The sequence below is a fragment of the Colossoma macropomum genome, unplaced genomic scaffold (assembly GCF_904425465.1).
Source record: "Colossoma macropomum unplaced genomic scaffold, Colossoma_macropomum, whole genome shotgun sequence".
NCBI classification, from domain to species: domain Eukaryota; kingdom Metazoa; phylum Chordata; class Actinopteri; order Characiformes; family Serrasalmidae; genus Colossoma; species Colossoma macropomum.
Genome location: NW_023494806.1, coordinates 26,714,582 through 26,727,528, shown reverse-complemented (window position 1 = coordinate 26,727,528; position 12,947 = coordinate 26,714,582). Strand labels below are relative to the sequence as shown.

At 36.6% G+C, this 12,947-nt stretch overlaps 1 protein-coding gene across 1 annotated transcript; it reads right to left on the bottom strand.

The window, feature by feature from the left end:
* Positions 1-654: 654 nt before the first annotated feature.
* Positions 655-11,987, bottom strand: fancg (FA complementation group G). Its single transcript, XM_036598612.1, has 14 exons — positions 11,773-11,987; positions 11,599-11,683; positions 11,197-11,322; positions 10,915-11,105; positions 7,281-7,422; positions 7,042-7,172; positions 4,958-5,104; positions 4,638-4,798; positions 4,461-4,527; positions 3,198-3,529; positions 3,057-3,097; positions 1,273-1,440; positions 894-1,008; positions 655-795 (listed from the first exon to the last, which is right to left on the bottom strand). The coding sequence occupies exons 1-14, from the start codon at positions 11,839-11,841 to the stop codon at positions 678-680; spliced, it is 1,893 nt and encodes a 630-aa protein (XP_036454505.1). The 5' UTR covers positions 11,842-11,987; the 3' UTR covers positions 655-677.
* Between the last annotated feature and the right edge of the window lie 960 nt (positions 11,988-12,947).

Here is a 12,947-nt window from a genome sequence, read left to right as displayed (position 1 = left end):
TGTAAAAGGTAAGTGAGTTCCACAGTTTAGCATAATAACAGAAAGAGGCCTCTCTACAGTTACGTATTTTACAGAAAGTTTCTGCAGAAAGCCAGAATCTGCACATCTAAGATCATGTGCTGGAACATAGAGTAAGTGAGGTACACCATCTAGAGTTTTAAACACAGGTGAAAAACTAGAAAATCTATCCTGAAAGATACAGGTAGCAAGAGCAGTTCTTTCAAAACCAGGACGCTATGCTCTCTCTTTCATGTTTTTAAGATCCATGCTGCTGCATTTTGTACAAGTTGTAACGGTTGTATTGTTTTCTTGGAAAGCCCACTAAGCATTATGATAATCAATCCTGCTTGCAACAAATGGATGAACCATTTTTTTCTGCATCAGCCTGGAATAGAAAAGGACTCCACCAATATTTCTTAAACGGTAGAGTACAACCTTAGGTACATTTCATTGAGAGATAAAACAGAGAACTGATAGTACATCCAGGAATCTTCAGATTTGACATGTGATGGAAAAGAGCCTAGTTTCTCACAAACTAGTTTTTCTCAGTTTTTATGAACGTATTTATTTCTTAGACATACACAGACGTATATAAATAATGGGGAAAAATGCATCAACCAAAAGGAGAGAACAAGAGAACATTCATACATGAAATATGAAATTGTTTTATCTTTATTTCATGTCATAGTTATGTCACCACAGCTATGGATGAATTTCTCCATTTTCTCATTCAGGTTGCTGTGGTCAAGATGTGTAGCATTCTCTTGCCATGTTTGCAGATACAGGGGCAGGTCTCTGAAACATACATCAAAACAGTAATTCATCTCTAAAACAACAACATTTATAGCTTGATATACGTACTGCATGCCCAAACCACAGATTCGGTAGCTTACACTGGAGTAGGTGAATCTGTGGAATTATAATTCTGTTTCCACATAGCTGCTGCCTCCTTCTTGCGGTCCAGCCTCCATAAAGTCTCAACCAGCCACATCTCTGTGTTCCTACACCCTGGTAACATAAAAATCCAGGTATGATTTGCTTTAGATTAACAAGCTTGAGGACAGAGCAGTTGAGCTCAGAGTGGCAGAACACAATATTTTAGCACTGATACAAATCTAAGTCGAACAATCTGTTACTTAATAGTTGCTTTCCTAAAACAAAACTAAACGTTACACATCTAGACTGCAATGGAACATCACAGGAGTCATATTACAGAGGAGTGTTAGGTGTATGTTACAATGGTGAAAGAAAGGCCAACTACTTCTTTCACACCTGAGGAGGCCTGAAGACTGAGCTGGAAGTCCCTCAAAGCCTCCTTCAACTGGCCTCTCTCTACAAAGCACATGCCTCTGCCTGCAAGCGTCTGTCCTTTCAGAGCCTCCAGTGTCGCCACTTTATTGTCGGAATCTCCTGTCTGTCCTAGATTGTTCACTGTCCAGTCTGAAAGGCACAATTTAAGGCAGAGTGCACAATTAAACTGAATAAGTGAACGATCAGTTGACACAAATCCCAGAAAAAAATCTTAATCAAGATGTGTAATACTTGTACATTATGACAAATCAGTTTAAGAGGAATTCTACAGATTTTTAATCATTTATTCCACATAATTAAATCATTAGAACGTGAACAGTCTGATTTGTTCACAGTGGTGGTGATAGGAACCAGATGTCCAAAGCTGGACATTTAGTGGCTCTAAAAGCTCCCTCACAGTGCATCTGAATGCTGCCGCTAAATCTACACTAAAATGCTGTAGCATAATTATACATGACTCGTTGTGCTAAAGAACCTACATACATTACCTCATACGTTCAATGTAGCACTTCATTTGATCCATGTTATTTAAATAGGCTACTTTTTATTTTGAATGGAAAATGCTAGTTTGGCCCATTAAAGAGCAAATAATGTTATTTATGTTATGACTTGGGCTAACCGAAAGAACTGGATATGTGCTAGTGTGTTTGTGTGTGTTTGTGTCCCCAGTGTGAGCTTCGGGATTAAAAATAGAGGGTAATAAAAATATGCCAATCTGGCTGTAAAGAAACTGGAACCAGAATCAGCTATAAAAATTCTTGATCAGTGCAAGCTTAGTTCTGAATACACTGCCTGATGCCTGAGAGAAACAGAGAGAGAACTAATTTCTCCTGGTTTATCACCATATTACCGTCAACATTATATATAACAATTGTGAAGGCATGTGTATTTTCACAAATATTTTTGGATAGATGGCTAGTTAGTTAAATGGCTATGTTCACGCTGTAGACTTTGTGACCCCTGGTCACACCACTGTAAAGAAATCAGAATAGATAAGTTTCTCTATAATGAACCATTTAATGTCAAAACTTTCTGAATGACTTTGTTCACATCTCAATGAATGAGTATACAAAAAGTTTGTGGAATTCCCCTTTAAATCAAGTTATTCAATTTAAGAAGTGAAAAGAGTGTTTCTAATAGTTCTGCACAATATGGTCACAGTACTGATATTGCAATTCTTTTGCAACATACTGCGACTGTGATATAATAGAACATTCAAAAACGGCACTGGTGAATAAATAATGTGACAAGGAAAAACTGCAAAGATAATTTCATATATCCACAAGTAATCCGACTTGCTCTGAATCAGGTGATACTTTTTTTAATTCCATCTACATGAACTGTACTCCAAAGGTTTTTTTTGGTAAATTCTACATATTTTATTGAAAAATTAATGTTGTGTTCATCCAAATTTGATTGTTTCTCATTGTTAGAAATTTTATGAGAAATTTTTACATTGCAATGAACACAACATAATTTTTTTTTAAAGTACATTTTAAAAAAACTGGACCAAAGACTAAAAAAGTAGTACTGTAAGTAAAAATGTCACTGTAACCAAACTGTTTGACTGCTGTAGTAAAGAAAAATTTAATTCCAATATGGACATATTCTGCGATATCAGTGCTGCAAAACCTAATATTACAATAACAATAAACAAACTACATATGTGCAGCCATAGCTTTAGCAGCTGATTCTAAATTGTAAAAGCAGGTTGCAAAAGCAAACAGGAGAGAATAAAGGCTTACATTTCTGTTTAACACACACTTTCACGAGTTGATTGATGGCTCTGCAAAGGTAGTACAAAACAACAAAGCACCAGGTGAGATCACTGAGGTAAATGGTCTGCAAACTCAAGCCCATTCAAACAGCTACATGATAAACTGTACCTGGTAAAGCTGGTTAGTGCTTCTTTTGTATCCTTGAGCTGCAAATATGCGTGTCCTTGAAGGAAGTAAGCTGCCCCAGACCAGAGAACACAGTCTAATTTCTCTTCTACAGCTTCAGATTCCACACCTACAGCTGCCAGTTCTGTGGGGCCAGCTGAATGGTGATGTGGCTCAAGCAGCAGTCTCTCTGGGATGAGGTCCGCAGTCTTGGCAATGACTTCCTCGCAAATGGCAATAGCATCCCAAAACCTTTTGGCTTTCAACACTGCAAATGCTGCTTCAAGATAGATAACGGGGATTCTTGGGACAGGCAGGGCATCGCTCATGGGTACCTGCATTGTGTAAACAAACACATCATTCAGATTTGCAAGTTAGAATCATAATTAGAACTGATTTTATTGGCCAGGAAGACATCACTCACAAAGAATTTGTCCTGGCAGTAGCTCATGTAGAGACAGAGCAAGTGACACAGTAACAAGTAAATCAAGAAAATATTAAAGGGAAGGAAAAATTGCTTAAGAACGTAAAACACGCTCGTTTTGAAGACGTATAATGTTTACTGATTTCTGATGTATGTATGAACATACTGATCAGTACTGAGTGTACAGATTTAATGATACATAAAGAATGTTGTACGAGGGTGTTTTAAACTTCTAGAGGAAGACTGAATTTGACAGTGAGTGACAGGTCCTGTGTAAATATGTGCTTGTGCGTTGGCGTATTCCAGCAGTAGCAGTACTAAAGGGGAATTCCACTGATTTTTAAAAATTTCTACATAATTCAGTCACTGAGATTCAGAGGAGTGTGATGTGTAATGGTGGAGTGTAGAGATATCTATATAGATAGGTGAATAGATAGGTTGATAGACATCTCTTTAAACAATGACAATAAAGATCCATCCATCCATCTATCCATCCACAATGGTGGTGATAAGAACCAGAGCTTGTGATGTCTACAACAGTGAACCTACATATGTCTTCTGAGTTTTTATTTTTGATAATGGTAAAATAGCAATAGCAATAGTGAATCTTTTGAAAATAATGTTTCTTTGGGTACTACTTTGCCTTACGACCTACATATATCTTTCAAGCTTAAATGGATTTGAATGTGAATGTGAATAACTTTGACTCTCAATTTACTTTTAAATGGAGCATTTCACATCAAACCACTCCGAAATACTTAATTTCCCTTTATGTACAGTTATAAAACTCCTTATAAACATTCATCAATATTCAGTATTAATTATTCAACATTCCAACCTACATGTAGTCTGGAGTCTGACTGTAAGGAGGCCAAGAGGTCAAGATAGAACTCAGCACCTTCTGAATTTCTGTTTAAAGAAAAAAAATACATATAAGAACAACCATATGTGCAGTTCAACGGTAAATACTCCTAATATCAAAAAAGTATATCACTCGGTCTTCATGTTGGTACACTTGCCTGTCACTGAGCACACATCTATGTGCCAGAGTGTGCAATATTAGAACAGGAGAAGGTACTTGGCTAATAAAAGCCATTTGTTCACTCCCAAGCAGCATATCAGGGGATATGAGGGCGGCTGGTGTACTTGATGAGTCTCTTTCTGTATGCAACAATACAGCCTATGGACAGTGTACAGAAATACAGACTGTAATTTCTTTTTATACTAAATAAGGAAATGACAAAAAAAATAGTAGAGGACAATTCAGTATATTATAAATAAGCAAAGCTAAGAAACTATGCAGCTTAGATAAAATACAATCAGAAGTTAAAACACTTACAGAGTGAAGAAGATGCAGAGCCTCTATTTCAGCATGACTGTTGCCCAACTGCCTGTACACCAGTGAGCTCTGATACAGTGGCCTCTGGTAGCTGAAGTCCACCTCTAAAGCCTTTCTGTAACATTGGAGGGCACTCTGGGGCTGTCCCTGGAAAAATAATGGCAATAAGTAAGTTAGCCTTTGTGAATAGTGAGATAGACTGTATTTGTGAAACATTTGATCAAGTCTAAAGTCACAAAGGTCCATTTGTGTAGAAACCACATTTTAGAGCAAAAACGCTGGAATGGCATGGAGTTTTAATGGTTTTGATCAAATAATGTCCCATTTTTCATACTACATTAATATTATTGTAAAATTTTAACAATACACATATATTTACATCTTGCTACATTTGGCTAGCTATGCTCTCTTTACTACTAGTTGTAGTAAAAATCCTTGGATACAGTACAATTAGATGAAAAGTCATCTCTCTTGATTTCAGCTGATCAATTGTTTCGCCCACAGGATAAAGAAATAACTAGTTTCTTTAACATGTTTGAGCGAATGCACACATGCCTACTATTCATCTTTACTGAAAAAAGTTCAGTGCCGCCTTTATGCTTATAAATATTCTGATTTGATTATTGTCTGTAAATTTTTGCTAGGTGACAGTTGATGACAGTTTTTATGACCATATTCCATCCAATATATAAAGCAAATGTTGTCTACCAGAGAGCTAAGACTTTCAACTTTATAGCTTTGTATATAACTTACAATGTGGTTTTGGTTCAAAAGTGCCTCAAAACAGTGGCGAACCATTCAGCTAGGTCAGCTTGGGCCATGAATGTCAAAACTCAGTTAAAAAAAAAAATCAAGGAAAAAAAAAAACAGCGCTACAATAAAGCTAACTTCTGCTAGCACTGCTATGATGTTCTAGTAGCATGTTATTGCTAAACTAACAGCAATTCACATTAACATCTTTAAACATGTTTAAATTAAAGCTTGTAATATATTAACATATATTTTGGCATAACATAACATACATTTGGTCACAGAACTGTTGCTGCAATTTTCCATTTCTAACAAACTGAGTGACTAAAGTGACATTTTTTTCTCTCAAAAATTGGTCCCACCCATTGTAAATCAAAACGTGATTGGCTGAATCCACTGTCACTTCCTAGTTATGTTAGTGGCTAATGTGTCACTTTAGGCCTTCTTTTGAGCTCCTGAAGTCCTAACCAATAAGAGAGCTAGCTTGACTTTATTTATCAAGATACCACTGAGAAAAAAATCCTGACCAGATAATTTTCTACTAAGTGTTTCAAGATCTTAATCCTTAAGAATATCATTACAATACTTGCAGAGTTTAAAAACAAGCATGACAGTCTACCATTATATCATAAAAATGAACTAAAAATTACAGAAATGTTTTTTCCCCAAAGAAATCATTAAGCCTTCTCTGAAGGCTTACAGCAGGGGTGTCCAATTTTATCCACAAAGGGCTGGTGTGCCTGCAGGTTTTCATTTCAGAAAAGCAGGAGCACACATAATCAGTTGTTGAAGACTGAGACCAACTGAATAAACAAGTGAAATCAAGTGTGCTCCTGCTTGAATGGAATAAAATCTGCAGCCACAACAGCCCATTAGAGATAAGATGTGAGTATCCCTGGTCTAGAAGGTCCTATGGGTTCCCCATTGCCTCAAAGTGAAGTAGCTAAGGCTGTCTGTATTGATTATGTTAAGTAATGTACAAACTATTTTGACAATTAATCAAGTGAGTAAATAGAATTTCTTTTAAAAACAGGTAAACAATAAAAATGGACAATTCAAAAACGCATAACCTTACATTATTAAAAAAATAAGGAAAATGTAAACTAGAAAACCTTTTTAAAAGAACTGATCAAAAACACTTTCTAAGGAAAAACACCTAAAAATGTGTGTCTATCAAGCTCTGTTCCTTACTGTAAGACAGACCAGAAATCAGTGCCAATTCACAGAGAAGGTATATTTTAGCAGGTCCGTTTTTTTACAAACATAAAAAATGCCAGTTGAGATTTAATGAAGTAGAGTGGACATGAGATTTCAGCAGTCCCAGTTCTTCTTACCAGCTTTGTGAAGCAAAGGCCTGTGAGGGTGTGGATGTGAGCCAAAAGAGCTCTGGGAGAAGAGAGAGTTGCGGCTTCTTGAAAAGCCACAAGAGCCTCAGTATAATTCTCCTTCCTCATCTGCTCCACTCCTAAGACAAAACATTTTTTCTATATTTTTCTATTTTTCTTCAGACTTCACATTTCTCATGGCAGTTTTTTTTAATAATTTCATCATGTCCACAAAGCACTCCAGATACCTTTGGAAACAAAAGTGCAGATATGCAAAAGGTCCTTGAGATCTTTGGCTGCCATAGCAACAAGCAGGAAGGGGTCTTCTTGGATAGAAAAGGTGAGGTTTTGGATTTCTGCAAGTAGATCCCCTGATGGTGTGATCTTTTTCTGTGGAGAAGTAAAAGAATACCAAAGATCACAATAAATCAACTCAACTTCTCATTGTTCAGTGTAAGGTTTATCAATAATAAAAAATTGTACATTATAATATTAGACTGTAAGCTATTGGACAGTGACAGCTGTTTTGTCTCTGTACTCAAGAACATTAAAATCCAGGTTACCGTCAGCTTTAATTCAAGGTTATTTACATAAACACTGAGTGAACCACATAGTAATCAAAATGCTTTTACATATGTAAACGCAGGTGTTTCTCGGCCAACTGTGTTGCGCATCATCTACATGAGCTGATTGTAGATATGGCAATTTGTACCTGGAGTCTGTTGCTCCTCAAAATTAAGACTGAATAAGTAAAGCATCAGTAAAGCAGGCAGTTATGATGCTGAATAATCAGAATAAATCAATCAAAGATATTTACAAATCATTAGGTATGTCCAAACTCACCTATCTGATATGCTGTTAAGAAGGTAAAAATGCAGCAGGGAGCTCAGAAATAGCAAATGACCTAGCAGCAGTAGTGGGTGACCAAAATATTTTAAGCATACTTTAAGAAAAAGCCTAACTGTTTAATAGATCAAGTAAACCATACCGTAATTAATAAGCATTGTGCAAAAAAAACGACCATAAAGAGAAGAATATACCAGCATGACCTGAAATTTTCATACAAGATGCAAACCACTGCTGAAGGTACGGCTTGCTAAAAAGGTACATAAAAAGCAGAGGCATAACCACTGGTAGGCCTGGGCCTACCCAATCAAGTGGGGAAAGAATACTTATTAAGGCCAATTTTTTAAGATAATGATATTTGATTTGACTTTGATTTGAGTGCTGTCACTGCTGTAGCTCAATCTCTGTCTTATTTTCTCAGCCCTCCAACCTCTGTGTAGCAACTGTTGTTATATGCCACTGCCTCAAGCCTTCAACACACTAATGTTTGAATATGAAACTCCAGTGGTTAAAAGCTGTAACTAGGGAATTTTAAACATGAGATTCTGCCCTGTAGAGTATTTCTTTTTTACTCATCCAAAGCCAGAAAACAAACATCAGTTTCCTGTGAATTTGGTACTTAATGCTCTTTTACTACAAAGGCTGAAATAGGCTTTGTGAAAACATCAAAACAAACATTTAATGTTACTTCAATGCATTTAGTCATCAAGGGTGAGATGTCAATGGATCACAAACATTTTGATGCCTGCTGTGCCAGTGTGTTTTAGCCTAAGATGATTAAGTCTAGGTCTTTAAGTTTGCTGTGTTTTCTCACCCCTGTACATCTCAGCTGTCTGCCTTTAACTTCACTGTAAATCTCCACTGGAGAAAAAGAATGCTGACTTGATTCGAATGTGATTATACACTGTTTCCACAAACATAAAACAAATTACTTAATTCTTGCCAAAAATAAGTAAACTGGAACAAAAAAAACTGTGTTGATGTCACATATTGTATTCATGTGGAACCGATGTACAAATCTGAATCAAGTCAGTGCCTACCTGCTGTTTTACAGGCCTAACCAAAAATGTGTTTCTGCCTACGCCACTGATAAAAGGCCTCTAGAATTCTGTGTCTGGTGGGCAGATTACATAAAGATTAACCTGTATCAGCATAATAGAAAGTGTGCTGAACAAAAGAAGACACTGCTCATGAGCCAAAGTATACCAGTTCATCAAACATAACCGACTCCCTTGTCTTTATTGATGATATAACTGCTGGTGGCATCAGTAGTTTGTATGCTGAACAGAAACCTTATAACTGTTCAGATCTGAATGTCTTAAAACATGCTACTTGCACTACTATAGAGTAACATGACCAAAAAGTAGAATGTTTGTGAATGGCCGATCAAATTAAAATGCACTGAGAATACTTTTCTTTTTCATTTTACATTTTTTCACTTGTAGACAAAACAGGCAGCAAAAAGCCCCCAGAAACAAGCAGAAACTGAAAGTGGCTGATTTACAGGCCTGGAAGAGCATCACCAGCGAAACTACCCAGTGTCTGAGAATGTATATAGGGCTTCGAAGGATTTATGAACAAGTAGCCTACTTAATCTGACATACGTTTAAATTCCTTATATCCCCTAAACAAGTGAGGGACAGTGTGATTCCTATATGGTTCACCCACCTTAACCTTATAGTCATTTCAAATCCAATGTGTGTACACAGCTAAGCCAACAAAAAACTGTCCACTTACTTACAGACTGAACTGTACATACAATTATGCACTGGCGCTTGCAAAAGGGATTTTCATACTGTCCTTATTTGCCCTTGTGAATGTGCCTTTGTTTCTTGGCCTAATTTCTTATTAAGTCTTAATGCCCATAAAATCCCCTGTTGTTACAACACTTACTCAACTCTCTGACTTCCATTACGTTATAGTAAAGATAATCAAATGTGCATTCACATTATTGCAGAAATAATTTGGCACAAAACATGAAATTTACACAATTTTCTCCTTACGCTAAAGACAAGGTGTAACAAGTATGTTACATAGCTTAAAAAGCTGTAGTGACCATTGTGAGGCCTGAATTTTATCTGCACTTTTGTGTGTTTTTGTAAAGAACAAAACATCATACCACAAACCACATAAACAAGGATTTTTGAGATCGACGTTGTGATGCAGTCTGCACAATACTAATTGGTGGGGGATATTTTGCCATTACTCATTAGCTACACTAGTCTTGTAGCTCCTCTGCAAAACTAAAGATGCAAATTTCAGACAGACAACATTTCTTGGATGATTGAGTATGTTTGGGTTAACAGGAAGATAAATGTGTAAATGTTTGTGTATAATTGATTTATCACGAAACTATTCCTCTTTCAGTTATTGTGCTTTTAAACTATTGAACTCAATTCCACTTTTTATTAGACAGTTGAGCTCAGTGCACACTTTTAAGAAACATTTAAAAACATCTCTTTAACTTAGCATTCATTAAAATTCTACGTCTCTTGGTACTTATCTTTATATTTGTGTCTCTATATCTGTGTCATTGTAATATATGATTTTAAATTAATATTTTTAACAACTTCTGTTACTGTTAAGCATTACAACCAGTCTGTAAAGCACTTTGAGCTGCCACCGGCATGGAAAGTGCTACATAGATTATTATTATTATTATTAATACTATTATTATTATCATAAAGACATTAACCTCTAGCTCAGGGTTTCCTTAAAGTGTGGCACCAAGGCCAAAGCTGACCCACGAGGATGTTTGGTTTGGCCCACCAGAAAGTTACCGTAACTTCACTTCCTTATGTAATGAAAGAACATATTTTATACTACATGTATTCTATTACATTTTTATTTTCCTTTTTAGTAGTTTTAGTACGAGCATTTTAATAACAAAATATAGTATAATGTTATAAAAGACATTTCTAAAAACTCTACACTGTAATTTTTGTATTTTGCCTTTTTGCCCCTTGTTCCACCATAAACGTTAAACTTTTTTTTACTAAAAGTTTGAGCGCCCCTGTTCTAATTTTTATGTCTTACTTTGGGGTTAATCTGCTGAATCAGATGAAGGATGCTTTCAAACTGCCCCTCTGAGAGCCAGATCGCCCACTGAATCAGCAGCAGCTTGTGGATGCAGGGCTGATACACTGTACCACCAAAAGTCTTCAGCACTGCTTGCAATAATGTATCCAGATCAGTTTTGGACACCTGAGCACCAACAGCTTCTAATGCTAAAAAAAACACAAAAGAAAGAAATGCATCACGCAAGCATCACATACACCTGCACTTTTATTGCTCTTCTAGATGAAATTGGACATTTACCTCTTACTAGGCTGTTGGTGAGGTGATGCTGTGTCTCTTTTGGTTTGGAGTAACTCAGTGATAATATCAAGGTGTTGTATGAAGTGGTGATTTCAAGTTTAAGTTGTTCTGTAGTGGCTGGCAGACCTGTGTGGGTTGGAAAGTGAAGAGAAAGACGACATACGTCTGGAATTAACGACCATTTACGTTTACATTTAGCATTGAGGTCAGCTTCTTGTTTGAATTTTCCGTTCCACCTTAAATAGTGCAGCCGTTACATTCTTGCGCCTCTCAGAGTGTAACTGCTGCACCATTTAAGGTGGAACGGGAAAGGTCAAACAATTAGCTCGCGAATAGGAAGCCAACTTCAGCCTCGCCTGTTGTTGACCTGACAACAAAAGAACTAAATAAAAAATCTCGCACCTTGAATTTTTTGCTGCAGTTTGAGACACTCCGCATAACAATGCTTTCGTACGTCTTGAAGTGGCTGGCGACGGTTCTCATATTCCTAAAATCAAAGATAAATGCGCTGAGTAAGATTATGTGTGCAGATAGCGGGTGAATGAGTTTGTATACGTTAGCTGAAGCTAACGCTACCTTCCACTTTCTGACGATGTTGTTATTCTCCTCAGCCCATCTGTCCACCAAACACGGAGTAACAGACATGTTGAGAATTCGGATAACAGGCGCAAATAGACCTACATCAAACTATAAACCACAAAGACAAGACATAAAATAATAAAAATGCGACAATGACATACAGATCCAGCCCAGGGAAAACATTTTAGCTCGTGATTTGAACTTTCCCTCCATCTCTTGTAAACACTGCTATTTAGCGCCCTCTGCTGTTTTGGATGCGCGGAATAAAAACTCTCATAAAAGTCCTCAAGTCGTCGCTGTGTACCCAGACTCATTTATTTGGTCATTGAAATGACTACGAAACTTTCCATATATTTTTATTTTGTCAAAAAGTTTACGTATGCTAACTAAGTAGCTTCTTGAAGCTAGTCGAGCCGAGGGCAAGAGCATTCCTATCAAACAGTTTGCTCCTCGTTGACCCTTGAATTGCCTTTGGTGACCCCAGGACCCTAACCATGACTTTGAAAGGGAGCTCCGCCAATGTTTCAAAACTTCTACATTATTAAATGGTTAAGACGTAAACAAAGTCATTCAGAGTGGTTTGATGTGAAATGCTTCCAACCAACCAGACCAGACGTCTAAGGAGTTTGACGCCTCTAAAAGCTCCTTCACAAAAAATTACTACACAAATTGTTACGAATACACTGCCTGATGCATGAGTTTTGCGATCAGGTTTTGGCCTAAAACGTCTTGTTAATATATATTTTTTTATCTTTTCATAGAGAAGGGGTACATGCAGGGGGTTAAAAGGCAAAACAGTCCCACCAAAACCTTATTTTTTCAGATTTTATACACTTTTACCATCGTTCTTACATATTAAGTATTAATTATAAGTTAAGTATTACATATAAAAACTTAGAAGACACGTATAGGTTCACTGGAAACCTTTGGATAGTAAATAAAATGGCTATATTTGTGTTGTAGAATTCTCCTTTAAGAATCCTTTCATCTCTTAAGGTATCATTTTGAGTTAAGAGGCATTATATTAAGAGCTGATGGAATATATGGCCCTGAGAACTATAGGTAGGCACCCCTCTATTCTTATGTAAAAATTGACTAATTTATCATGTCTAATTTACCTTTTCACTGAGTTAAATTATGTGTTGAAAGAAAAAAAACAATAAATTGAGCAG